This window comes from Paramormyrops kingsleyae, chromosome 19, assembly GCF_048594095.1.
Source record: "Paramormyrops kingsleyae isolate MSU_618 chromosome 19, PKINGS_0.4, whole genome shotgun sequence".
NCBI lineage: Eukaryota > Metazoa > Chordata > Actinopteri > Osteoglossiformes > Mormyridae > Paramormyrops > Paramormyrops kingsleyae.
This window is the reverse complement of record NC_132815.1, coordinates 14,969,059-14,993,350: the sequence shown is the minus strand read 5'-3', so window position 1 is coordinate 14,993,350 and position 24,292 is coordinate 14,969,059. Positions and strand designations below refer to the sequence as shown.

Genomic DNA, 24,292 nt, shown 5'->3' with positions numbered 1-24,292 from the left:
CCACGCCCCCTCGTTAACCCTGTGTGGATTCCCCGTGTGTACCAGCTGTTCCTGATTGTTGTCAAATTTGTCATTACTCCATTGTATTTAGTCCGCGTTTCCGTTTCTTTCTCCAGTCCGGTCATTATATTGTAATTCTGCTTTACCGCTCGTCTGTGTTCCTTTTGCTCATTAAACCCCGCATTCCCCCGATCCTAGGTCTCCTCGCCTCTGCTTCCCCGGTCAGCGTTGTAACAGTGAGCCTGCTTCCATGCTGCAATGTGAACATTTGCCATGTTCCTAAAAATTCTGTTTATTGCACAGTGTCTGACCACACAGACCTACAGGCTATTGCCAGATGATCATACTAGACATATCAACTGGACATATTTTGCACTATTACAGATTGATGTCTTGTACATACACAGAAACTGATTTTATCGATTATTCAAGAACATTCAATATAATTAATACCAATTTTTTTTCACGTATTTTTTTCAATATATATATATATAACGAACAGAATCAGGCTTAATCAAGATAGGTGATCTATCATTTTAACGATCCCCAATTAAATTAACCCCGTGGACCGGACAAATACAAAACGAATGATTAAACATTATATGCGTCTCTTTTTGTATGTTATGTAAATACGACCGCGTGCCCATACCCAACTGTAATAGCGATTAAAGCGATCTATTATTTTAGCATTTATGTTAAGGCAAGACTTTTATTTTATTACTGTTCTGGGATTAATAATGTTTAATAATTTTAATAATGTGCTTTAAGTCAACTCAAATTCAGTTTATGCATGATTACATGATATAACTTTTTAAATACTGTATCCTAAATTGTGGATAATTAAGCTATATATCATATGCTGAAGTACATTTCTGAAGTGTTAAAGATTAAAAGAAAAAACAACAAGAACTGTACAGAACCGAAAACCGTGACCCTAAAACCGTGATACAAACCGAACCGTGGGTTTTGTGAACCGTGCCACCCCTAGCACATGTACACAAATGTAATTAAGATGGCAAGTGGCTCATGGCTTTGCTGTGGGGCACTTTTTCATGAATGAAAGCTTAAGAGGAATGTGAGCCCCGGGGGAAACCCTGACATGAGCCCTGATGTAAATCGAGCCCAAAAATGTGAGATATAAACCGGCAGCAGAATTAAACAGGCCTTCCTTCTGGCTGTGATATTTAATAAGGTTTACCCCCCCCCATGCTCTCAGCCCTCACTTAAAATGCTGGTGATTTAAGTGTTTCTAAGCTTCTGTGGGGTTTAACAGGCTCACAATTTAAACCTGCTTCTACCTGCTTTTCCTGCCACTCCCCCTGCCCCCCCCCCCCCCCCCCCCCCCAAAAGCCACCCTGTCCAAAACAAGCTTCCGCTCATGTTTTAAATTTGATAGCCCCGGTCGTGCATCTGCTACCGCCCCCTCACGCACCCCACCCTTCCCTGGAATGCGTGTTATTAAGCTGTTCATTAAGAGAGTGCGCACATCAGCTTTTAATCACAAGCCAAACGCAGATGCCTAACAGGACGCTCCAGCCTTCCCACTCTCCTGGCAGGGGAGCCTCGCCTCGCCTCGCCTCGCCGCGTTATCGTGCGCCGTGCCCAGCGAGTGTGTCCGGCGCCCCAGCCGCCATCGTGTCTCTCTGGGGCCTCTTTAGGGGGCCGTGTGATCTGCAGCGACGTGCCGACGCGCTGAAACACCCTGCCGTCTGGGGGTCGCAGGTCCTACGAGCCGCACTCGGGGCCGTGGCCCGTCACGCTCCGTCACACCGGCGGATCCTTCGTCATCCTGTTTCCATGGCAACATGACTTTTAAAATTGCGTGACAGGTATATCAACGCAGTATTGTACACAAAACCAACAAAAAGCAACGGACTCCGTTCTCGGTTAAATCTTTTAAAGCACCTTATATTGATGCATGTGTACATATGTTTCCTGCAGGGTGATGCAGCTTCTCTCTGCGTCGGCCTCCAGCAAACATCTTGCCAATAAGAATTCCCGCGTGAGTGTAAACTCTGTGCTGCCCATGGAGGCTGTCCACTGAGAATGTCGGACCGGTTTGGCCGCCTTATGGCTTCAGGCGGCTGTTAGGAACTGTTGCTTGCCTATTATGGCGCGTTCCTGAAGCCTGGCCCGTTTAACCGGGTCTAGAACCGTGCCATACATCATCTCACGAGCCCCGTTAAGGCCAACAGTGCTGGGTGACGGGGGCAGGCTCGGGGAGCTGAGGTCGCTGTTCATTTGCAGATACCCAGGGGGTCGGAAAAAGCATGGGACCGGGTGAGGGCGTTGGTGGGGCGTGTTAGCACCTGTCGAGCTCCTGGCAGGATGGCGAGGCACCTGGGTGCAGGGCCGGCCGTAACCGCGCCTTCAGGGAGGGGGGACAGAGAGCGGCTTATCTGCTGCGCAAATCAGGTGTGTGACAATGTGACTGTCCTGTTTTATGATAAGAATGGTCTCCAGCTGAGGTTGAAGACTTTCCTGGCTACTTCACGCAAATGAAATAGACCTATTCATCCTGTTTCACATAAGCACTTCCACCTCTTTTCATTTATATGGATAAATCTGACTTTAAATGAGGTAGTATTTTATATCCTGTATAGCCTGTGTGATGTCATATTTAGGCCTGATTCCTATCTTCCTGGAGTCTTTTGTATTGAGCCCCTGGCTTTAGGGTCCAAGAGCAGGTGCCCCCTAAGACACTGAAGCCTGTCAGTGCTTGCAGCGGCCTCCGAGAGGAGCTGAGCCTCTCCACATAGTCTTACTAACAGGTGGATACTTTCACGCTGAAGAACCACCAATGGTAACAGATGGTGCGCTTTAGCTTTCTGCTAATCCAGTTTGAACTTTTGCTCTCTGTAGCATATAACGTGTGTTTTATCGGTGTTCTGAAGATGGTGTAGTCTTCCTGTTTTTTACGTTCGCATTCAGGACAGTTATGGATCTGTTTTTGTATTTCACTGCTGGTGAAGTTGCAGCGTATATCATCCTCTCTACTGGATCGAATATGGTTTGCGTCTGACGGAATTCAGAAAGGGTCCCATGGTAACCCTTTGCTGGTTGTTTCATCATGCGGGTCACAGAGTAGGCGAGCCCTCCTGCTAACATGTGATGTATTTGTATGCGTGGGGCAGTGTGGAGTCTGTGCAGACTCATGTACGAGTCAGAGTGAGTCTTGGCACAGTAATGAGGACGGGGGACCATGTATATGAAAAGGTACTGGATCCCTACTCAAGATTAGCTCCTGCTCAGAACCGGGCTGGGTTGGTCCTGAGAGCCCAATTAAGGAATTCTGCACTGGGTCCTTGGAAAGGCTTTGTAGCGCAGTGTTTCCCAACCCAGTCCTCAGGGACCTCCAGACAATCCATGTTTTTGAGCAAAAATGTAGTCAGGCAGGCAAAATCATGGACTGTCCGGGGGTCCCTGAGGACCGGGTTGGGAAACACTGGGGTAGAGCCTCAGGGTGAACCTTGAGACCCCCCCCCCCCCCCCCGATTGAGAGAGGTGAGACCCCAATCCTGTAAGTCTCAAGCTGACCTGCTGCAATTTCCGTTGAGATGTTACCAGTCGAGCAAGCAGGCTGACTCAACACACTGCAAGTGGCAAGGACGGCGAGAGGAAGCCGGTGGCGGCTGTCGGGCAGTGCCAAGCCGCATCGCCCCCTGCAGGCCAGTGCCGCCATCATCCCCTCTTTCTCAGCTGTGATTTTCCCACGTCGTTATTAGAAACCTGCCCCCGGGGCGTCATGTTAACGCCCCCGCTTTGATGGAGCCCTAGACATTTTCCAGAGAGGGACAAGGAGTGGGGGCTGCTGCCGCAGTGTCTCACCTTCCGGAACATTCTGCATGCGCTCCGCCCTCGGGTCGGCCACTCATTACATGGGGCAGCCTCAACCTTCCAGTATGCATGATAAAACGAGAAGCAAGTCTGCGCTTAATTAAGTGGCAGTGTGTCAACACGTGCAGTTATTTAACGCGAGTGCAGGAGTGTTCAGGCACTGATTAGCAGACCCATCAGCTGCTGCAGAGCAAATCGCCGCTGCGGTGTTCTGGGCGGGGGGGAGCTGCCTCTGTCCCGTGATTTTTACCCGCTTGCAGAGAGTACGAGGCAGGATACTCACAGTGCACAGTGTTCACTGGCTATTTCTCCGTTTTACAAGGGAGGGCAAACAGATAAGAAAAATTAGGAGGCAGCATTTCGTCACATCAGGTGTCTCTAAGATGGTGTGTGACATGGGGGACAGTGTCATGCACCCTCTGACCCGTAAACTGCAACCATCCCGCAGAGCCAGTGTGGGTCCAGGCTGTACCCCACCCCCCAGACCACTTACCCCTTTAATGACACCAGCTTCATGTGACCTCGGCAGCTGTTCGTTCTGCTCTGACATCTCCTTTTTGCCCGATCCTTTTTTCCAGAGTGTTCTGTGACTGAGCCTTGGGGAGTAATAGCACGCTGACCATGGGAATCGTTCCCAGTACCTTTAAGTATCACCCAGTGTTTCCCCTCCCTGCTTCATGGCTCTTTGTAGCACCTGTGGCTCCAGAAGCACAGGGCATTGTGGGTAACTGTGACATCACTGTCCTGTCAGTTTCTGGGAAGCTGTCTGTGCTGAACATGGCAGCGAGATGCGGCCTTAAACTGGCAAAGAAAAGAAAGACATCAAAGAGGCAGAGGAAAGGGGGCTGAAGGGAAACAAAAAAAGAGGTGAGAGGGTGGTAGGACAGACAGCATAGACAGAAAGGAGGGAGAGAAAAGAGAAAGAGGGCGCAGACTAAAAGAATAAAGAGAATGGAGAGAGAAAGGAGGGGGAGGAAAGAGAATGGAGAGATAGAAAGGAGGGAAAGGAAAGAGAATGGAGAGTTAGAAAGGAGGGAGAGGAAAGTGAAAGGGAGAGGACAAAAAGTAAAGAGAATGGAGATATAGAAAGAAGGGAGAGAAAAGAATGGAGAGAAGGAAAGGAGGGTGAGGAAAGAGAAAGAGGGATGGAGAGACAGAAAGGAGGGAGAGGAAAGAGAATGGAGAGATAGAAAGGAGGGAGAGTGTGCGGGGCTGTATGCTGCGAGCACCATACCTGGTCGGAGCCGACCTGCTGCGGGAAGCTTGTCGTTCCACGTTACGGCCAGGCTGGGGCGTAATGTATGGAACTTTTCTGTCGCTGCAGGTGGCCCACTGTGATGAAGCCAAGGACACTGTGCTGGGGCCCAAAAGTCACCCCTCCGCAGAGCAGGTCCACAACGGGGAGTTGGTTGGCCACCAGGGCGGCGCCTCATCCAAGCAGGACAGGAGCGCCCCCGAGAACAGCACCGACCGCCCCGAGGGCCTTCCGGATCCGAGCTCCTCTAGGAGGGGCCGCCCAGACTCCTCCGTGGAGAACGGACTGCTGGGCCTCATGGACGAGCGCGAGCAGGATGCGGAGCGGGACAGGGAGCAGGCTCCTCCCACACCTCGCAAGAGGCGCGGCAGGCGGAAACTTGAGCACCCAGAGAAACGTGAGTCTCCCTGCCGTCCTGGTGGAGCTGTGTGGAGGTGGGGGTGGGAGTAGGGGGGGGCTCTCAGAAATTTCTGATAGTGGTTTTTCGGCACAGTAACCAGTGACGTTTCTGACCTTTCAGATTCTGATGGTGTTAATATGATAATCATGTTTTTCCTTTTCATTGCTTCATCATAACGAAAATCATTAAATATGAAATAAGCCAACATATTATTACGATATTTATAACATTATTTTCTGTTAAATGGATTCATTCATCTGGTTTATCCAACATGGATTTTTTTTAGCAATTTAGACTGATTACTTGTTAATCTATAGAGGTTATAGTTTAGGGGATGTTCCCTTGTCAGTTTGCAAACTTATATGGAGAAAAATATTCTGCCCTGTAACCGTTTAGTATATTCATATGAATGTGAAATCTGATCAAACTGAGCTGTAAAAATCGGGGAGTAATTCATAAAAGACAGGGACCGGGTCCGTTGTTTGTAAAAATCGGGGAGTAATTCATAAATGACAGGGACCAGGTCCGTTGTTTGACCTGCATTCTACGAAACAAACTTTATTATATTTTTTTCAAGGAATATTATATTTTATTGATCAATTTGCAAACCGCTCGGTAAGTCTGGGTATGTTCTTGCTGGGTAGTTTATTAAGACTCTCCAAGTGCTCTCTTGCTCTTTAAGACATTGGCCTGCAAAGTCGGTAGTTGTGGTTTCGTCCCATTTGGGGGTCTGAAGTGTTTCCCCCTGGGATCAATAAAAGTTCGCCCTATAGCTGGGGAAAATTATAATTGCTTGTGGCTGGTTTGTGGCTCTGTTGGTTAGGATGCCATGCCTATCTTTGGAAGGTCACCGGTTCAAATCCCAGGGTCAGCAGCTGGACTCCGTACACCTTCACTGCGTTGAGGGTTTATGGGAAACTGTAACCGTTGGGGGGGGTGGAACTTCCTTTTCATAGAAATGTCACACTTCAGGCAGCCGCTTCAGCGAGCTGAACACGTGGCTGACTGAACACACCCAGGAAAACGTGTGTCAGGTGTCGATACTGAGATTATGATCATACTGACGACTTTCACGGCTACCAACAAAGCACAGACTGCTTATTCTTTAGGCAGAGCCAAGGCTCATTTTACTGTGGAAATGCCCTAACTGGCACTGCATTAGCACAGAGGACATGAGGAGCAAATCCTACAGCCAGCAATCCGCTCTTTGGCCTTTTTCAGGGTACAGATTTTTAACAGAATAACATCAAGTGCAATTTTCTGTCAAAGTCACAAGCTGGTCTTGTGCTGTCGTTTCTATTAATGTTGCGCCGGCTCCCCCCAAACCTGAGCGGCCATAATCCAACACAGTTTGCAGATTTTCCTGCTCAGACACACCTCCTAAACTTGTTAATTAGCTGATTAAAATGTCTTTGTGCAGGAAAATCGGCAAACTGTGTTGGATTCTGGCTCTCCAGGACCAGAACTGAGGAACTCTGACGTAGTGTACGAAATCCGACAGCCATGTAAAAACAGAATTCCCCGTTTAAGATAACATCCACATTGACTGTCTTGTAGCAATTAGGCAGATATTTGACATGTCGGGCATGTGCTAATTAAAAGCAACATGACATGAACTAAAGCTCTCGTCTAGCTGAAATGCTTCAGACCCCTCTGTCCCCAGGTGTATGTAGTGACTGGTTTATTCCAGGATTAGTCAGATTTATGCTCTGTGCTAACACATGCAGCATGTCCGTGCTGTATCCCGCATGGTTGTTACAGACAGGCATAATTGGCGACTTCTTAAGGAATTCCTCGTAAATTTGCCGTATGAAACGAGCTTAAGGTCACACGGTGTCTCTGTGTACGTGGCTGTTATGGCTGGGCCATGTATACTGGGAAGTGCCGTCACTCCCTGGTTGGTCATTGTCCACTGTGGGATGCATAATGATTTATTTCAATTAACTTTACATTAATATAGCTTCTTTCCCAATCTGAATGGCCCAGCGTGGAATGTGACCTTGTAGGACACAAGATGTTGGATTAAGGTGTGGAAGATTTGCTAGGGCAATCGATTAGGTGACATAAAGACACTCACAGATGGACAGGCAGGTAGACAGATAGGGAGACAGACAGGCAGGAAGGGAGATAGAGAGACAGACGGAGACCGAGCAGTCAGACAGGCAGTCAGAGATAAACAGATCAGATCACCAGCACAGACGGCCCTGCTAAGATGGGTGAATTTAACTTTTCTATGGTGTTGTGTGTGTGAGCCTGAATGGCTGTGTGATTGGAGGAAATCCCCCATTGCGGTCAGACTATAACCTGCAGTGAAACGAAAGGTGGTGAACTCTCAAAATTAGTGATAGCAGAAAAGAATAAAACAGTGAAAATAACAATATAATGTGTATGTTGTAAAATTCCAGGAAATTAGAGTACTGCAAGTTATACTGAGAAAAAGGAAAGCCGGAGCTAAGGTTCACTGGAGGAATCCCGACGTACAGGCGTTTCACAAAAAGACCCCAATTACAGCAGCTGGCACTGCAGTAAGGGCGCCCTAATCCACGGGGACAGGCGTGCCGTGGGGGCTGGCTCTCAGGCCGGCGTCTGACCCAGCCCCAGGAGCCGTGCCGAGATGTTGGTGCTCTCCTGTAGACAGGCCGCTGGGACCGACTCTCTCTGATCTTTGGCTCTTTGAATGTACAGTGTGGTGCAAATGGCATCCGTCCTTCCACCAAAATCCCATGCAGCAACTGGGTCACCTAATGCCTTCAGCCACGCTGATGGGTCTCTGTGGGCCCGACCGATAGCAGCCAGCCGTCTGCATACAGGACGTCCAATTATGCTGTGTTTTGTCATGCGGTACTATGAGTATAACTCATGACAAGGTTGTACCTATTGTAGGAAACGTCAGCGCTAAAATCAGTCTGGCATGGTGGTTTCCTCTCATTAGCTTTGCAAATTAACAGGGGCAGATATTTTTAGAGTGCGGTCGTCCGCTCAGTTAATGAATGCTGGCAGTCAGGTGGCAAAGAGACCAGGATAGTTTCGGTTTGAATGATATTCAGGTTGTCTGATGGGTGGAAGAGGAAGAAGATCTTAGAATGTGCTGCAGGATTAAAGTATTAAGGTTTTATCATGTGATGGCTATTGTTTATCTTTATGGATTCTTCTGGGATTTCACTGGTGTTCCGACCGCAGATAAACTGAAAAACTCCAAGGGGTGTTTTACAGTTAGAGCCAGAGTAAATGAAGAGTTAAATGGAGTGAGACTCACTGCGCGTCAGTCCCTGCTCATGCTTTGGGCACAGGTGGGGGACAGGCCTGCTGAGGAGGAGCACTGGCGGGTCCGCCGGGAACGCGGCCCCTAGGCATGCTGGGAATCTGGTGGGGGTGGGAGGCTCGGGCGGTGGTTCTGGCCAACTGGGCCCACTTTAGCTGAGTAGCTCGCACCTGTGGGTGGGGGTCAGGAATGTGCGAGAACATTACTGAGAGCTACAGACAACAGATGGACCTCAGAGTGCCGCTGGGGGCAGGGAGGACGGGCGATTGTTGACTGTTTAGCGTGTTAATGTGGCATCTTTGTTTAATCACGAAGACAAATGTGCATCTTGACACTTTTACATCCAAATGAGCAGATTCCTTTAGCTCGAACAAAAATAGATGTGTGTGAATGTTCACGCCCCCTTACCCCCCCAGGTGTAATTTTTACTGGAAAACCGTCTGTCTACCCGCCTCTGTGCATGTACGTTTGAGTCATAGCGCCACCTGTCTCTGTGTATAAATAAAAATCCTGTTCAGGTTCATTTAAAGTGTTAATGGAGTGTTTGGGGGGGGGGGGGATGGACACACTTGCGCATACCTGCACCGCGGGGGTTTCATGTTGGCGCTCACGTTAGTGACCCTCCAAGTTCAGTGCCAACGCAGTGAAACCTTCTGCCGTTCCCGTCATAAGAACGACGTGTGTGCATGAGCGTGCAAATAAAGTACACGCTTAAGGGGTCATTCGTGTGGCGGGACTGTGACTTCCCGGGTGACAGCTGGGGGGGGGGGCTCCCTGCTCCCTGCTCCAAATGCAGCATACGCTACCCGTTAGTGTCCGCCGGCCAAGCAGAATGGCAACAAAGGGTAAGCGAGATCACAGAAGGCCGTAGATAAATATGTGGCCCTGATTTTCCTAAACTGGACATTAAAGAGATCAGTTACCCCACCCAGGGAATGAAAGGATAAGCAGGCCGCCACCTTGGGTACTGTACTGAGTGGGTTCGTGTCACCTGGCAACCTGCTGGGGGTGAGGGGGGGTTATATGGGTCCGGTGGGTAACTTGTTCTCTTCAGTGTTCAGTTTGTTTATTAGTGGGGGCTGGATAGGGCTGGGGTAAGGGGCGTGGTATAGAGTCGGATGTGAAGACGGACCAAGGCATGGAGGCAGGGCCGCGGAGGCGGGGCCGCGGAGGCGGGGCCGCGGAGGCGGGGCCGCAGAGGCGGGGCCGCAGAGGCGGGGCCGCAGAGGCGGGGCGGAGGCAGTTCAGCCTGCAGCCATCCGCAGCACCGTGTTCTGCTTGCTGGTACATTTCCTCTCTGCTCTCTGGCACGTCCTTTGCCGCACTTAGGAGGCCCCGGTTCCGCATGCCGTGGCTGGCAGGCCTCCTCAGAAGCGGCACTGTACCAGAGATCCTGTCTCACTTACGAAGAGCATTAGGAACGAAGCTTGTGAGTTGCTTTTTTTCCATTCGTGGACACCCGCCATTGTTGCCTGAGCAACATTGGCTTTCTTAACCCTTGTAAGGCTTCGGCGTGGATCCTGGTGAGGACCTGCAGTCAGTGCCGACCCGCCATCTCCGCCGGCTGTATAGGGTTTGCAGGGCCTGCGCGGCGGTCTGGCTCAGTGCTAACGCCCGTTCCAATACGCCTTGGCAGCCTTCCCCTACCCTCCCCCCCGTGCCTCATGAGTAGCCCCTGTTTCGGAGGTGGGGGGGGTGGGGGTGAGGCACAGTGCTGCAAACAGGATGGGCCGCGGTCCCGGGGGCCCCCAACCCGCTGGCGCTATCAGGTGTCCCTGGCACAGGCCGGCGAGAGCCATTGTAAGAGAGGAGGGCCGTCTTCCTGTCTGCGTGTCTGCCTGCCCGCAGCCATGGCAGTTAGAGGCTGTGGCAGGGGCCAGCCAGGGGGGTGGGGGCCGCACGAGGCCATTCCTCTGTGCCTCACAGCCGTAAATGAAGCATCTTGCACCGATTCGCAGTTCCTAAGCTTACGCAACAAGATTTCGACAGAGTCCAGGTCGTTCTGCTTTCCCACTCCCTATCTTCCCGGCCCCTAACCGCATGCCCCCCCCCCACCTTCCCCCATCGGCACCTCACAATGCTGGTGCTCGGTTTGGGGGCCCCGCAGAGGCCCCTGCTGGCTGGGGCCCCACTCACGTGGCGGAACCATACCCTCGGTGGCGCTCGCAGGAGAGCATGAGATCTGGCTCAGAGTCAGTTGGCATGTGGCTCTCAGCGGGGGAATGCAACCCAACCCTGCCTGCAAACCCAGTGACCTTGGCAGCTGGAGGGAAAAGGACAGAATGCCTTTAGCTCATGGACTGGCTATTTAGTAACTCATTCCCATTGTGCTGTAGTAAGGAGCTGCAGCAGCACGGTGCCTGGGGAGGGTTGGGTTCGAGGCGGGGCTTCCTGCAGCAGGGCCCTTGCTCCGTGCCGTCGTGGGGACGGATCCCGAAAAACACAGCGGAGCCAAGGGTCACGGTTCAGGTCTACGGAACATGGGAGCCCTGGTCCCTGCTTGGACTTTGGCACAGCTTGTGCCCCCATTTTAGTGGACTTTGTGTGGTGACATGTGAGCTACATTCATTGGCTCTTACAGTTTTTAACCCTGCGTGTGCCGGGCTCTGGCCCTAATCACAATCACAATAATAATCACACTGTGATTTAAGTCTAAAGCAGAAATGAATTTGCTGCCACATGCATGTGTTTCTGTTTGTGTATACTGACTAAATATATAAATTAATTTATGTTTGTTTGTGTGTCTTCCATACTTATTGGTAACAACTTATCACCTAATTAAAACAAATTCATTATATAAGAGCACAGCAGAGTCAGCCTTGGCTAGTAAGCCTCGTATTATGGGATGCCTAGATATTGGATTGGTTAAAGTAGGAACGCGAGTTGAACTGTTAAGCAAAATTAAAGTCATACATGAAAAGGTGGTGAATTGGGAAGCAGATGGTTACGCTTTAATGACCACCAGCCTGCTTTAAAGGCAGCAGTCCCGAAAACGACTGTTTTCTGTAGCATATTAATTGTGTCCTCATTAAGATCTCGTAAAGATGTTAAAATATGTGGCCAAACAGTAAGAGTTATGTACAGCCTTGTTCCCTGATGGTGGTGATGGACTTGGTGATGGACAGATTGGGCAACAGTAAAACAAAACCCAGGAAGGGCTTTTTGGGGCAAATTCTTTTTAACGTCTGAATTTATCTGAACTGTCTCTTTGGTCTAATAATTTTTCATGATACATCTTGGGTGATTATTGGCTATTAAATCGGAATTCACTTGGTTGGCCAGGTACACTTGCATGTACTAGGAAATACATTCACAGACACCACAGAACATACACTTTAAAAATAAGAATAATGAAAATAAATAAATAATGAAAAGTAATGCGAATCAATACAGATTGCAGTCAGTAAATGTTTAATGTGCTGTGGCTTAGTACGATGGAAGGCTTGCTGACAACAAGGGGTTTTTTAATGACTAACCAAACAGGTTCAGGAACCACGCAGGACCAAACACAGTGCAGTACATACAATGACTAACTGAGAAATCAGGGCAAGGAAAGGCACATATATACACTGATAATGAAAGCGGAACAAGGGGCAGGTGTGAACTATTACAATGAACCAAACACTGCAGACTAGTAACAAGGAACAGGTGTGAGCAATTACAATGTACCAAACATTAGAAACTACGAACAAGGAACAGGTGAGGATAAGTAAGAATCATTAAGGACTGAAAAATCAAACACAAGGAGAAATAGGACATGACAATAAAGCTAAATACAAGCAGGAAAAACTAACAACGGCACAAACACAAGTACCATCAGAATAACAGCTAACAAGGGGAAAACAAAATTCGAAATGTCTAAGAAAGTCGTGGGTTAGTCACAAAGCAATGGCAGTAGGGGAGCCTGGTTCTCACTCCCATGCTTAGCCAAGTAAAGCATAGGGCAGCCCAGGGAACAGGGGAAAAACCATAAGAACTAAAAAGGTGCTAAACCAAGGGAAACAACAGGGGCAATACGGAACGGGATGGCCAGCGACACCAGCTGGCCAAACGGGGAAATGACAGATAGGGCCGGGGCTGGTCCTGACGCCATGTGTACAAGTGTCCAACTAGATGTGCCAGTTTAAATATGGCACAGAACCAATTGCTTAGTTCCCCATTAAATACAAGTAAATAGATGTATATATTAAGTTCCTTCTGAAGATTGCTGATTGAAGTCCTCATTTGAATAAGGATATGGTGAACTTTTCAGATGTCCTGGACTATAATGTCTATGCTGTAGGCAATAGATTGATGAATTTCTGGAAAAAGAGGGTCTGCACCGAAATAAAATAGGAAAAGTGATTCAGAGTTCAAATCCATGAGTCACCAGTGTTTCCTGCCTCCTGGGGGTGTTCTGTTCTGTTCTGTTCTGTTCTGTTCTGTTCTGTTCTGTTTTCCAGTCATATAGCTGTGGTGACACTATGGAAATTAGTGCAGCAAGTCGGTTTGAGGTCATTTAATCTGAAGTGCTTGGTGTATTTTATGTTAATTTGCTCTGCTGAATGTCAGTAACATCCGTAAATTATCCAGGCCATTGTCTTCTCCTAATATCCATTGATCTGTTGTGATTGGTCATTCAGTGGTTAAATTGGTGCCTGATTGGCTCCTGCTTTCTCATGCCACTGCACATGTGATCTTTCCACATGTTGGCGGCTGTCACCCTACACACATCCTCCCCACTCAGCTCTTTCTTGAGGCTTGCAACTTGCGTTTTTAGCAGACACTTTTCTCCAAAGTGACATGCATATGATTGTGAAAGCCGGGGGTCAGGAAGTTCCATGGAGCAGTTGTAGGTTTAGAGCCGTGCTCAAGGCTCCGATGGTGAAATCACTCTACTGACTATGGGAGTTGAACCAGCAACCTTCCAATCACAGGCAGAGCAACCTGACCTTCTGAGTGGCAGTAATACCACCCCCACAGGCCCCACTCATTCATGCCTGATGCTGCCTGTACGAGGCCCTTCCACCTCACTGCCAACTTCACAGTCTCAGGTCTCAGGCAGAGAACCTGTTTACTGTGTTGATTAATTGCTTTATGTAGATACATGCAGAAAAGCCTCCTGTCCTGTTCAAGATTGGGGTGATTTTCACAGTGGCTGCCATCCTGCTAGCCTTCCACCCCGACTGCGGGGGGCTGCTGCGCCCCTGTAACTTTCCCATTGTCATTATTTCCTTTAGCCCTTGCTGCTGACAGAATCTCCTAACATTTTGCTTCACTGGACCTTTCCCAGCTTTAAGGAGGTGCCAAGCTCATGTCAAAACGGAGGACTCGAGTGAGGCCAATTCCAGCTGATCTGCCGCCTGTGGGGAGGCTTTAGTCGGTCGAAGCAGCGTGCTGATATTTCTGCCCCTTTTGGGCTGTAACCGCGGGGCTGCACCACTGAACTATGCATCATTTAGATGGATTGTGGCTCTAAACAGAGAAATAGAAGGGCCAAAATGGTTGTAACAGACCCAGAGTGTCATGTGATCCAGGCCTGAGCTGCTAGTTTCCCGTGGGCAGTAATCCTAAAGCAAAATCAGGTGAGGTCTGAAAGCTGGGTGCCTGCTGTCAAGATAAATAACTGCTCTGGTGCCTCGACGCTGCGTTTGAAGAGAGGAAAATAGGCCTCCTGACATGCAGGCAGACGCCTTACAAAAGGCTTCCTGGTGGCCCTTTGTCCTTTAGCTAAGCGAGCAGAGAAGCAGGAGCAGTATAAGAAATGTGCTGGTCGTGTTCCAAAAATAAGAGGCTCTTCCGGGGGATGGCGGCCTTTTGGCTATGGGTTAATGATGTGCTATTTCAGGACTGTGTGGGTGCAGTCTGACAGCCTAACATCTGAGCTGACAAATGCAGCCAAACCCTCATCTATTGTGTACAAAGACACGCCTGTGCATCATTTCATACTGCAGGAAAATGGCAGCTGCAGTGACGCAGGTGAATTAAGTGCATCTGTCATTTGTTCAGTAATTAAGAAGCATGTTCATCACCCCAGGGGGCCAACAGTCAACTTTCTTTGCATCTTATAACATTGTGTAATGTAAGCTGATATTTGCACCAGATGAATTTCCTGTTTTCTACTGTTTTAGAGGTTTGGTTCACATGCTGCAATCTTCTTCAGCATAGCTTGTGAGCCCACCATTCGTACTGTGTGGAATCGCAGAACGTGGCGGGAGTTAGCTTTGGAAACCGCTCAGTACTATGTGGAATCAGAACATGGCTTGAGTTAACTTTGGAAACAGTTTGGTACCGTGTGGAATTGCAGAACGTGGCAGAAGTTTGCTTTGGAAACAGCTTGGTACTGTGAGGAATCGTAAAACGTGGCGGGATTTAGCTTTTGAAACAGTTTGGTACCTTATGGAAACGCAGAACATAGCAGGAGTTAGCTTTGGAAACAGTTTGGTACTATATGGAATCGAAGAACATGGCAGGAGATAACACTGGAAACAGCTCGGTACCATGTGTAATCTCAGAACATGGTAGGAGATAACACTGGAAACAGCTCAGTACCATGTGTAATCTCAGAACATGGCAGGAGATAACACTGGAAACAGCTCGGTACCATGTGTAATCTCAGAACATGGCAGGAGATAACACTGGAACCGGCTCGGTACCATGTGTAATCTCAGAACATGGCAGAACTTGGCTTTGGAAACAGCTTGGTAACACATGGAATCAGAAAACATAGCAGGTGTTAGCTTTGGAAACAGCTCAGTACTATGTGGAATAGCAGAACGTGGGCGGAGTTAGCTTTGGAAACAGCTTGGTACTATGTGGAATCGTAAAACATAGCAGGAGTTAGCTTTGGAAACAGCTTGGTACTATGTGGAATCGTAAAACATAGCAGGAGTTAGCTTTGGAAACAGCTTGGTACTATGTGGAATCGTAAAACATAGCAGGTGTTAGCTTTGGAAACAGCTCAGTACCTTATGGAAATGCAGAACATGGCGGGAGTTAGCTTTGGAAACAGCTCGGTACTATGTGGAATCGTAAAACATAGCAGGTGTTAGCTTTGGAAACGGCTCGGTACCACATGGAATCAGAAAACATAGCAGGTGTTAGCTTTGGAAACAGCTCAGTACCTTATGGAAATGCAGAACATGGCGGGAGTTAGCTTTGGAAACAGCTTGGTACTATGTGGAATCGTAAAACATAGCAGGTGTTAGCTTTGGAAACAGCTCAGTACCTTATGGAAATACAGAACATAGCAGGAGTTAGCTTTGGAAACAGCTTGGTACCACATGGAATCGTAAAAAAATAGCAGGTGTTAGCTCTGGAAACGGCTCAGTACTGTGTGCAATTGCAGTACTTGGTGGGTGTTAGCTTTGGAAACAGCTTGGTACCTTATTGAATCACAGAACATGGCAGGAGTTAGCTTTGGAAACAGCTTGGTATCGTGTGGAATCGCAGAACGTGGTGAGAGTTAGCTTTGGAAACATCTCGGTACCTTATGGAATCGCAGAACATGGCAGGAGTTAGCTTTGGAAACAGAACCATGTGGAATTGCATAACATGGTAGGAGTTAGCTTTGGAAACAGCTTGGTACAATGTGGAATTGAGGAACATGGTAGGAGTTAGCTTTGGAAACAGTTCGGTACCATGTGGAAAAGCAGAACATAGTGGGAGTTGGCTTTGAAAACAGCTCAGTACTATGTGGAATCACAGAACTTGGCAGGAGGTAGCTTTTGGAAACAGCTTGGTACCGTGGGGAATTGGAACATGATTAGGGTTGCACGACTTGATTTTTTTTTTAAGTCACCAGTTATGACACAAAAGTCGAATCGCCGTCGACTAATCACTGATGACGTCAAGCCACAATCTGTATTTACAAAACTTCATGCATTTGCTGACAGCAGATAGCTCATCTTTTATGTGAAACAGAAGCAAGTAGAAACAACAAGGTTGCACCTTCAGCAGCAACAATTTATACAACAGTAACACTTGCTACAACTTCCATGTAAGTGCGAAAAGAGTAAAATGTCAGTGTAACACGTGTGAGTTTTGTTTACCCCCCCATAAGGTGCTTCAGCTTCCAAGTTCCTGGGTCATCTCTCGCAGCTCCAGGCCACTTTCCTGTGTTGCTTTCCCACCACACAACAGGAACTGTTGTTTCATATGAAACTACACTGCCACCCAAAAAATAATGGAACAGTATTTTGTTAATTATTTGTTAGTTATTGGGAGGATCGATCGTGATCAAAATGGGGCATAGCTCTTTTATTTATATTTTATTTATATGACCTGTGACATGTTTATCATTCATTATTGAATCTGCCCAGAATCTCCACAGAATGAAAAATGATGTAATGTTATTCCACTAATAAGCGCTGGCAAGTTTCACCCCTAATATCGGTGATATTAGGCAAAAGTACATCGTACTTCATTCCTGAGGCAGAGATATGGACACACAAGCAAAAAGGTATATTCATTAAAGCATTACATGTAATTATGGTGCAAAGATATTTCGATCTGCTAAATTTTTGCTCTTCTCCCCACGCGTAACTGATATTCTGTGAGGAGTCCATGCTGTTTGTGTCATAGTCACACGAGGAGCGACTAGGCAGCATCAAGCTTAACGCATCATCACCAAGCAGTAAAGTCAAGTTGTGGACTAGTCTGTGCAACCCCTAGAACATACTGGGATTTAGCTTTGGTTACCATGTGCTTACCGAGCCTTTTGCTTGGGATGTTCAGCCTTTCCCCACATTATCCAGCTAGGCCTGTTACAAAAACTACTTTGTGTTGGATGATATATTACCCTAGAAATAATTGCTATACACAATATTATTGTCATTTTAAGGTCATTTTATGCCACTGATATAATGATATTATAATAACATAATAAAGCAAGTACCCCCTTTCAAAAAACAATGAACTTTTAATTCCAAAGAATATTCAGACATCGTAATTGGAATGTCAAAAAAATATCCCAAATAAATAAAACCATGCAATGTGTTTGGGGTGTGTATCTGTATGAATCTGGTCTCTAAACACTTTGACTGCAGAGTCCAGTCAGCAGTGATGTAATGTGTGGTGAAGCTCATGTATGAGGTCATATCCGAAGTAGCAGAGCAAAGGGAAATGGCTTTGGTCTCCTTCTGTGTGGCATCTTTCATTTTGTTGTACAGTTCTGGAATGTTTGGGAGATTTTCTTTGTCACGTTTATATTTGCCTTGTCAGGCAAAGGCATCTTTAATAGACAAATATCGAGATGGCCGATCTCCAATTCCAGCTGCAGTTTTTGTTCTCAGCTTGGAGAACTGGAAGGGATGGTTATGCTATAGATGAGTTTTTAGGTTAGTTGTATTGCCATTTTTTTGTTGCCGCTGTTTTTAAATAAAGTCGACGTACTGGCTTGTTCACGTTAATGGGCCCTCCTCTCCCATTCGGCTTAAAGCCAAAATGTTCCCAGACTGGAGCTGTAGAACCTGGCTTTGGAACCAAATCCATTTGGACTTACTCTTCCAAACTTTCTAGCTGGAATTATGCAGTAGTCAAGAAAAAAAAAAAACACGAACCTTTTAGCCTCAAGTAACGCGTTATCTTCACGTGTCGCTGCCACAGAGTGTATGGAGGCAGTGCCTGTGAAGTATGGCACTAGATACATTTTCACTTTTGAATCCAGAAGTGCGAGAATAGAAATGCATCATGGCAATCCTCAAAAAGAATTCAAATAAAGTATTGCTCAAGCTCAAATATGTTTTTGTTATTTTATTGCAGTGTAACTTTTGTTGATGTTGGTGAACAGGGCACTGAGTATAAGAAATGCACATTAAATATATTATTATTACTGCTACTACTACATGACAGGCTTCTTCAGGAGCGACGAGTGGGACGAGACATAAAAGATGCAGGTGGGAGTGGAACAAAATATGACGAGTGGGTGGGTTTGTGACAGAATCTTGCGTGCGCAGGTGGGAGCAGGATTTAAAATTCCGTCCTGTGCTGTCGATATCGTAATTATCGTAAGAGGCCTAAGTCCAGCATTTCCCTTGTGTTGTTCCGCCTTTCTTTGTTAACGTGGGCATGTGCTCTACCTGCGGTTTGTCCGTTAATGAATGTATGTCCATTAGTGTGGGAGCATGTTTTTTTAAATCTTGGAAAACAAGAGTCCTTCTTCACAATCTCCATGGACCGTGAAGCCATTACTTATATGGTGCGGTTCAAGCCGTGGACCGATGCCCCCCCGAGAAGGGGGTGCTGCGGGTAGGCTGTTTTCTCTGCCGTTGCCTGGTCAAAGACAAGCCACACAGGGTCGTGTTAGGAGCGCGGTCACACAAAAGCGGGGGGGGGCTGTAATTACAGACAGCTGAGCCTCATAGGAGGGATGCAGGGTCATGCTGTGATGTGCTGAAGTTAACTTGGTTACCATCCAGATCCGTTCCAGCCTGTCTGGGCCTGTCCCGGTCCCCGCAGCCTCTGTGCGGCCCCATCTTTGTTTAACCTGTACTGCTTTTGGCCTCTATCCCCGGTGCCATGTGATCATTTTACATGATACCGCAGGACAGTTCAAGTGAATTACTGCCGGAGAGTTCTAAACAGCTTGTCTGAATCTTTAAACTCTGTAGATATATTGGTCGCCTGTGTCAGTTCCCCTTTTTACTTCAATGTATTGAGTGAGTAATTTAAATGAATAAAAATGTGCCAGGTTTCATTCCTGCTGCTCTTTCTTTGGTTCCTTTCACTATGGTGTGTCATGTTTGAATATAAACACCTGAATATGAAACTCGCACTATGTCCTGGAAAGGGACTTATCAAGTTCACAGAGAGACTGTTTACAAGTGAACACATCTTGGTGGAACGCTCCGCGACGCAGCAATGTTTAGATGCAGCCTAGTTGATGATCACCGGACAAAGGCCGCCGCTGCTGCTGAAAATAGCTCCTTTGCCACAGAAGGTTTTTTTTATGTTTTGTTACTGTTGTAGATCAAAGTCCTTTTCAAATGCAGCAACCTTTGCAAGCAGAATTTTAACCTCCACACACAGGAAGTAGCATTGCCTAAGGACCTCTGATCAGAGCTATCTCTGTGTTAAGGACCTCTGAGCAAGGCTGTGTCTGTGTTAAAGGGCTCTGATCAGAGTTTACCATGTTTTATAACTGTATCTGTGTTAAAGGGCTCTGAGCAGAGTCTAGCATGTTTTATAGCTGTGTCTGTGTTAAAGGGCTCTGAGCAGAGTCTAGCATGTTTTATAGCTGTATCTGTGTTAAAGGGCTCTGAGCAGAGTCTAGCATGTTTTATAGCTGTGTCTGTGTTACAGGGCTCTGAGCAGAGTCTAGCATGTTTTATAGCTGTATCTGTGTTAAAGGGCTCTGAGCAGAGTCTAGCATGTTTTATAGCTGTGTCTGTGTTAAAGGGCTCTGAGCAGAGTCTAGCATGTTTTATAGCTGTATCTGTTAAAGGGCTCTGAGCAAAGTCTAGCATGTTTTAAAGCTGTGTCTGTGTTAAAGGGCTCTGAGCAGAGTCTAGCATGTTTTATAGCTGTATCTGTGTTAAAGGGCTCTGAGCAGAGTCTAGCATGTTTTATAGCTATCTGTGTTAAAGGGCTCTGAGCAGAGTCTAGCATGTTTTAAAGCTGTGTCTGTGTTAAAGGGCTCTGAGCAGAGTCTAGCATGTTTTATAGCTGTATCTGTGTTAAAGGGCTCTGAGCAGAGTCTAGCATGTTTTATAGCTGTATCTGTGTTAAAGGGCTCTGAGCAGAGTTTACCATGTTTTATAGCTGTATCTGTGTTAAAGGGCTCTGAGCAGAGTCTAGCATGTTTTATAGCTGTATCTGTTAAAGGGCTCTGAGCAGAGTCTAGCATGTTTTATAGCTGTGTCTGTGTTAAAGGGCTCTGAGCAAAGTCTAGCATGTTTTAAAGATGTGTCTGTGTTAAAGGGCTCTGAGCAAAGTCTAGCATGTTTTATAGCTGTATCTGTGTTAAAGGGCTCTGAGCAGAGTCTAGCATGTTTTATAGCTGTATCTGTTAAAAGGCTCTGAGCAGAGTCTAGCATGTTTTAAAGCTGTGTCTGTGTTAAAGGGCTCTGAGCAAAGTCTAGCATGTTTTATAGCTGTATCTGTGTTAAAGGGCTCTGAGCAGAGTCTAGCATGTTTTAAAGCTGTGTCTGTGTTAAAGGGCTCTGAGCAGAGTCTAGCATGTTTTATAGCTGTATCTGTGTTAAAGGGCTCTGAGCAGAGTCTAGCATGTTTTATAGCTGTGTCTGTGTTAAAGGGCTCTGAGCAGGGTCTAGCATGTTTTAAAGCTGTGTCTGTGTTAAAGGGCTCTGAGCAGAGTCTAGCATGTTTTAAAGCTGTGTCTGTGTTAAAGGGCTCTGAGCAGAGTCTAGCATGTTTTAAAGCTGTGTCTGTGTTAAAGGGCTCTGAGCAGAGTCTAGCATGTTTTATAGCTGTGTCTGTGTTAAAGGGCTCTGAGCAGAGTCTAGCATGTTTTAAAGCTGTATCTGTGTTAAAGGGCTCTGAGCAGAATCTAGCATGTTTTATAGCTGTATCAGTGTTAAAGGGCTCTGAGCAGAGTCTAGCATGTTTTATAGCTGTATCTGTGTTAAAGGGCTCTGAGCAGAGTCTAGCATGTTTTATAGCTGTATCTGTGTTAAAGGGCTCTGAGCAGAGTCTAGCATGTTTTAAAGCTGTATCTGTGTTAAAGGGCTCTGAGCAGAGTCTAGCATGTTTTATAGCTGTATCTGTGTTAAAGGGCTCTGAGCAGAGTCTAGCATGTTTTAAAGCTGTGCCTGTGTTAAAGGGCTCTGAGCAGAGTCTAGCATGTTTTATAGCTGTATCTGTGTTAAAGGGCTCTGAGCAGAGTCTAGCATGTTTTAAAGCTGTGTCTGTGTTAAAGGGCTCTGAGCAAAGTCTAGCATGTTTTATAGCTGTATCTGTGTTAAAGGGCTCTGAGCAGAGTCTAGCATGTTTTAAAGCTGTGCCTGTGTTAAAGGGCTCTGAGCAGAGTCTAGCATGTTTTAAAGCTGTGCCTGTGTTAAAGGGCTCTGAGCAGAGTCTAGCATGTTTTATAGCTGTATCTGTGTTAAAGGGCTCTGAGCAGAGTCTAGCATGTTTTATAGCTGTATCTGTGTTAAAGGGCTCTGAGCAGAGTCTAGCATGTTTTATAGCTGTATCTGTGTTAAAGGGCTCTGAGCAGAGTCTAGCATGTTTTATAGCTGTATCTGTGTTAAAGGGCTCTGAGCAGAGTCTAGCATGTTTTAAAGCTGTGCCTGTGTTAAAGGGCTCTGAGCAAAGTCTAGCATGTTTTATAGCTGTATCTGTGTTAAAGGGCTCTGAGCAGAGTCTAGCATGTTTTAAAGCTGTGCCTGTGTTAAAGGGCTCTGAGCAAAGTCTAGCATGTTTTATAGCTGTATCTGTGTTAAAGGGCTCTGAGCAGAGTCTAGCATGTTTTAAAGCTGTGTCTGTGTTAAAGGGCTCTGAGCAAAGTCTAGCATGTTTTATAGCTGTATCTGTGTTAAAGGGCTCTGAGCAAAGTCTAGCATGTTTTATAGCTGTATCTGTGTTAAAGGGCTCTGAGCAAAGTCTAGCATGTTTTAAAGCTGTGCCTGTGTTAAAGGGCTCTGAGCAGAGTCTAGCATGTTTTAAAGCTGTGCCTGTGTTAAAGGGCTCTCTTGCCCTTTTTCTGTCTTTGCGCATTCTCAGTGTTTTAAGGTGTCTGGCGCTATTCTCTGTACCCTTAGAGAGATGGAACATCCTTCCGGGCAGACAGAAAGGGCTCCGGGGCCCTGGTGATATTTTTTTTAGCTTGTTGGCTTTTTCTGGTCCTTTGAGGAAGCAGAAGCATCAATGAGAGCTGCTTGCTTTTGTGAGGAGGCACCATCAGAAGTCCAGTACACATCACAGCTGCTCTTAGAGAGTCATAGGTCTTCACAATGAAACAGTAGTTTAACATTTTTATGCTTAATGCATTACATTTGTAACCAAAATCATCAAAGCTGGCATGAGCTAGTAAAATTAATAAACCCACTTTTCTTAGGCTGACTGCTTGAGGAAAGGTTTAGCATGACACTTTAATGGAACGTCATTGTTCAGACTGCAGTATGCTGTAACTTAGTCATCAGTGTGCATATCAGGCTTTAATTCAGCAGAGTGTGAGCTTCTGTTCTAAGCAGACTCCTCTGTTCGACAATGCTAGCTCTCTCTGCACTTACAGTAGAAGTTGAGAGGAGGTGTTTGTAAGTGCCGGCGTAAGTCTGGCTCCTGGGTGATACTAATGCACCTTTCGGGACTGTGAGTGCACTGCAGTCATTCAGGGTTTGTTTTCCCTGATGGTCTGTCAGCTGCACCAAAGAAACAGGTCTCTCTCTCACTCTCTCTCTCTCTCTCTCTCTCTCTCTCTCACTGTCTCTGTTTCTCTTTCTCTTTCCCTATCTCCTTCTAGTTCCCTCCATCCCTATCTTCCACTGTCTCTGATTCCCCCTCCCTCCCTCTGTCTGTCTCTTTCTCGCAGCCTCCCTCTATTCTCTGTTCCCTTTTCTTCCCTTGCACACCCCTTATTGCACACAAATGATGAATTTCTAATGACCCACTTTTCTTAGGTCTGGATGGTTGGCTGTTCTCTGTGATTTGAGCGTCGTGATTGCCCTGGACTTTTTGGAAAGGAGCAGACAGAACTGCCCATTTTTATGCAAAACAGGCAGTGCAATTTTTCTGATCTATGTTTACTAGATGACTTGGGGAATTTTTGGGTGATAGTTTGAATCTGATTAAGCAGCTTGTTTTTAATGGTGAGGCACAGATCAAAGGCCCCATCTGACCATGTAGGCTGTCTTTGCAGCTGTATCTGAAAGGTATTCTCTGAAAACAAGCTGACCTTTGGAAGTTAATGGAAAAACATAAACACACTATATAGAAGCTAACTTTTAAACCATCTCACTGCAAAATTGAGCTGAGCCTGACCACAGTCCTCAGAACACTGTTAGCTGGGTTGTGACAGTTAAAAAAAATAACATATTATCAGACTAACTAAGCTGACATCTCTGTCTATCTGTAGATGTATCTGTAGATGAACCTGTGACTTCTGTACCTTACGGCCTGAGAGCTTATCCTACCTTGGGTTTGGTTTTAAATGTAGGTCTGTGAATCTGAAAACAGACATGGTGAATTTGAGTGGTTTAAACCTGTCCAACATCAGAATGTGGTCTGTAAAACATGTTTGCCACAGTAAACACACAGTGTGCACTTCCTGGAACTTACACAGAAAACATAAACAGCGTTAATATTGTAAATTATGTGGCTGGTTTATCTACTCTTACTGAGGTGTGTTTGGCTGCTATTACTGTTATTCCAGAGAGTGCTTGTGCTTTTAGATGAGTAACAGGGCCAGCGGCTGGACCACCTGCAGGTCAGGCTAGGAAATCCATGTGAAGCTCAGCAGCTTTGGGCCTGGCTGGTACTCGGCTGGGAGACCAACTAGGAACGTTGGGTTGCTGTTGGAAGAGGTGTTGGTGTGGCCAACCGGTTAGCCCACTGTGCTGTAAAAATGGCTCTGTCTTTTGGATGAGGTCATAAAAGATCC

The 24,292-nt window shown here is 46.7% G+C and overlaps 1 protein-coding gene across 5 annotated transcripts in view; it reads left to right on the top strand.

The window, feature by feature from the left end:
- LOC111851525 (DNA (cytosine-5)-methyltransferase 3A) overlaps positions 1-24,292 on the top strand; it is a 112,349-nt gene that overhangs the window by 40,455 nt on the left and 47,602 nt on the right. For all 5 annotated transcript variants that reach the window (XM_023826533.2, XM_023826532.2, XM_023826529.2 and 2 more), the window contains one exon: positions 5,162-5,489. In XM_023826533.2, the coding sequence (XP_023682301.1) occupies positions 5,162-5,489 (328 nt within the window). The remainder of the gene's footprint in view (positions 1-5,161; positions 5,490-24,292) is intronic.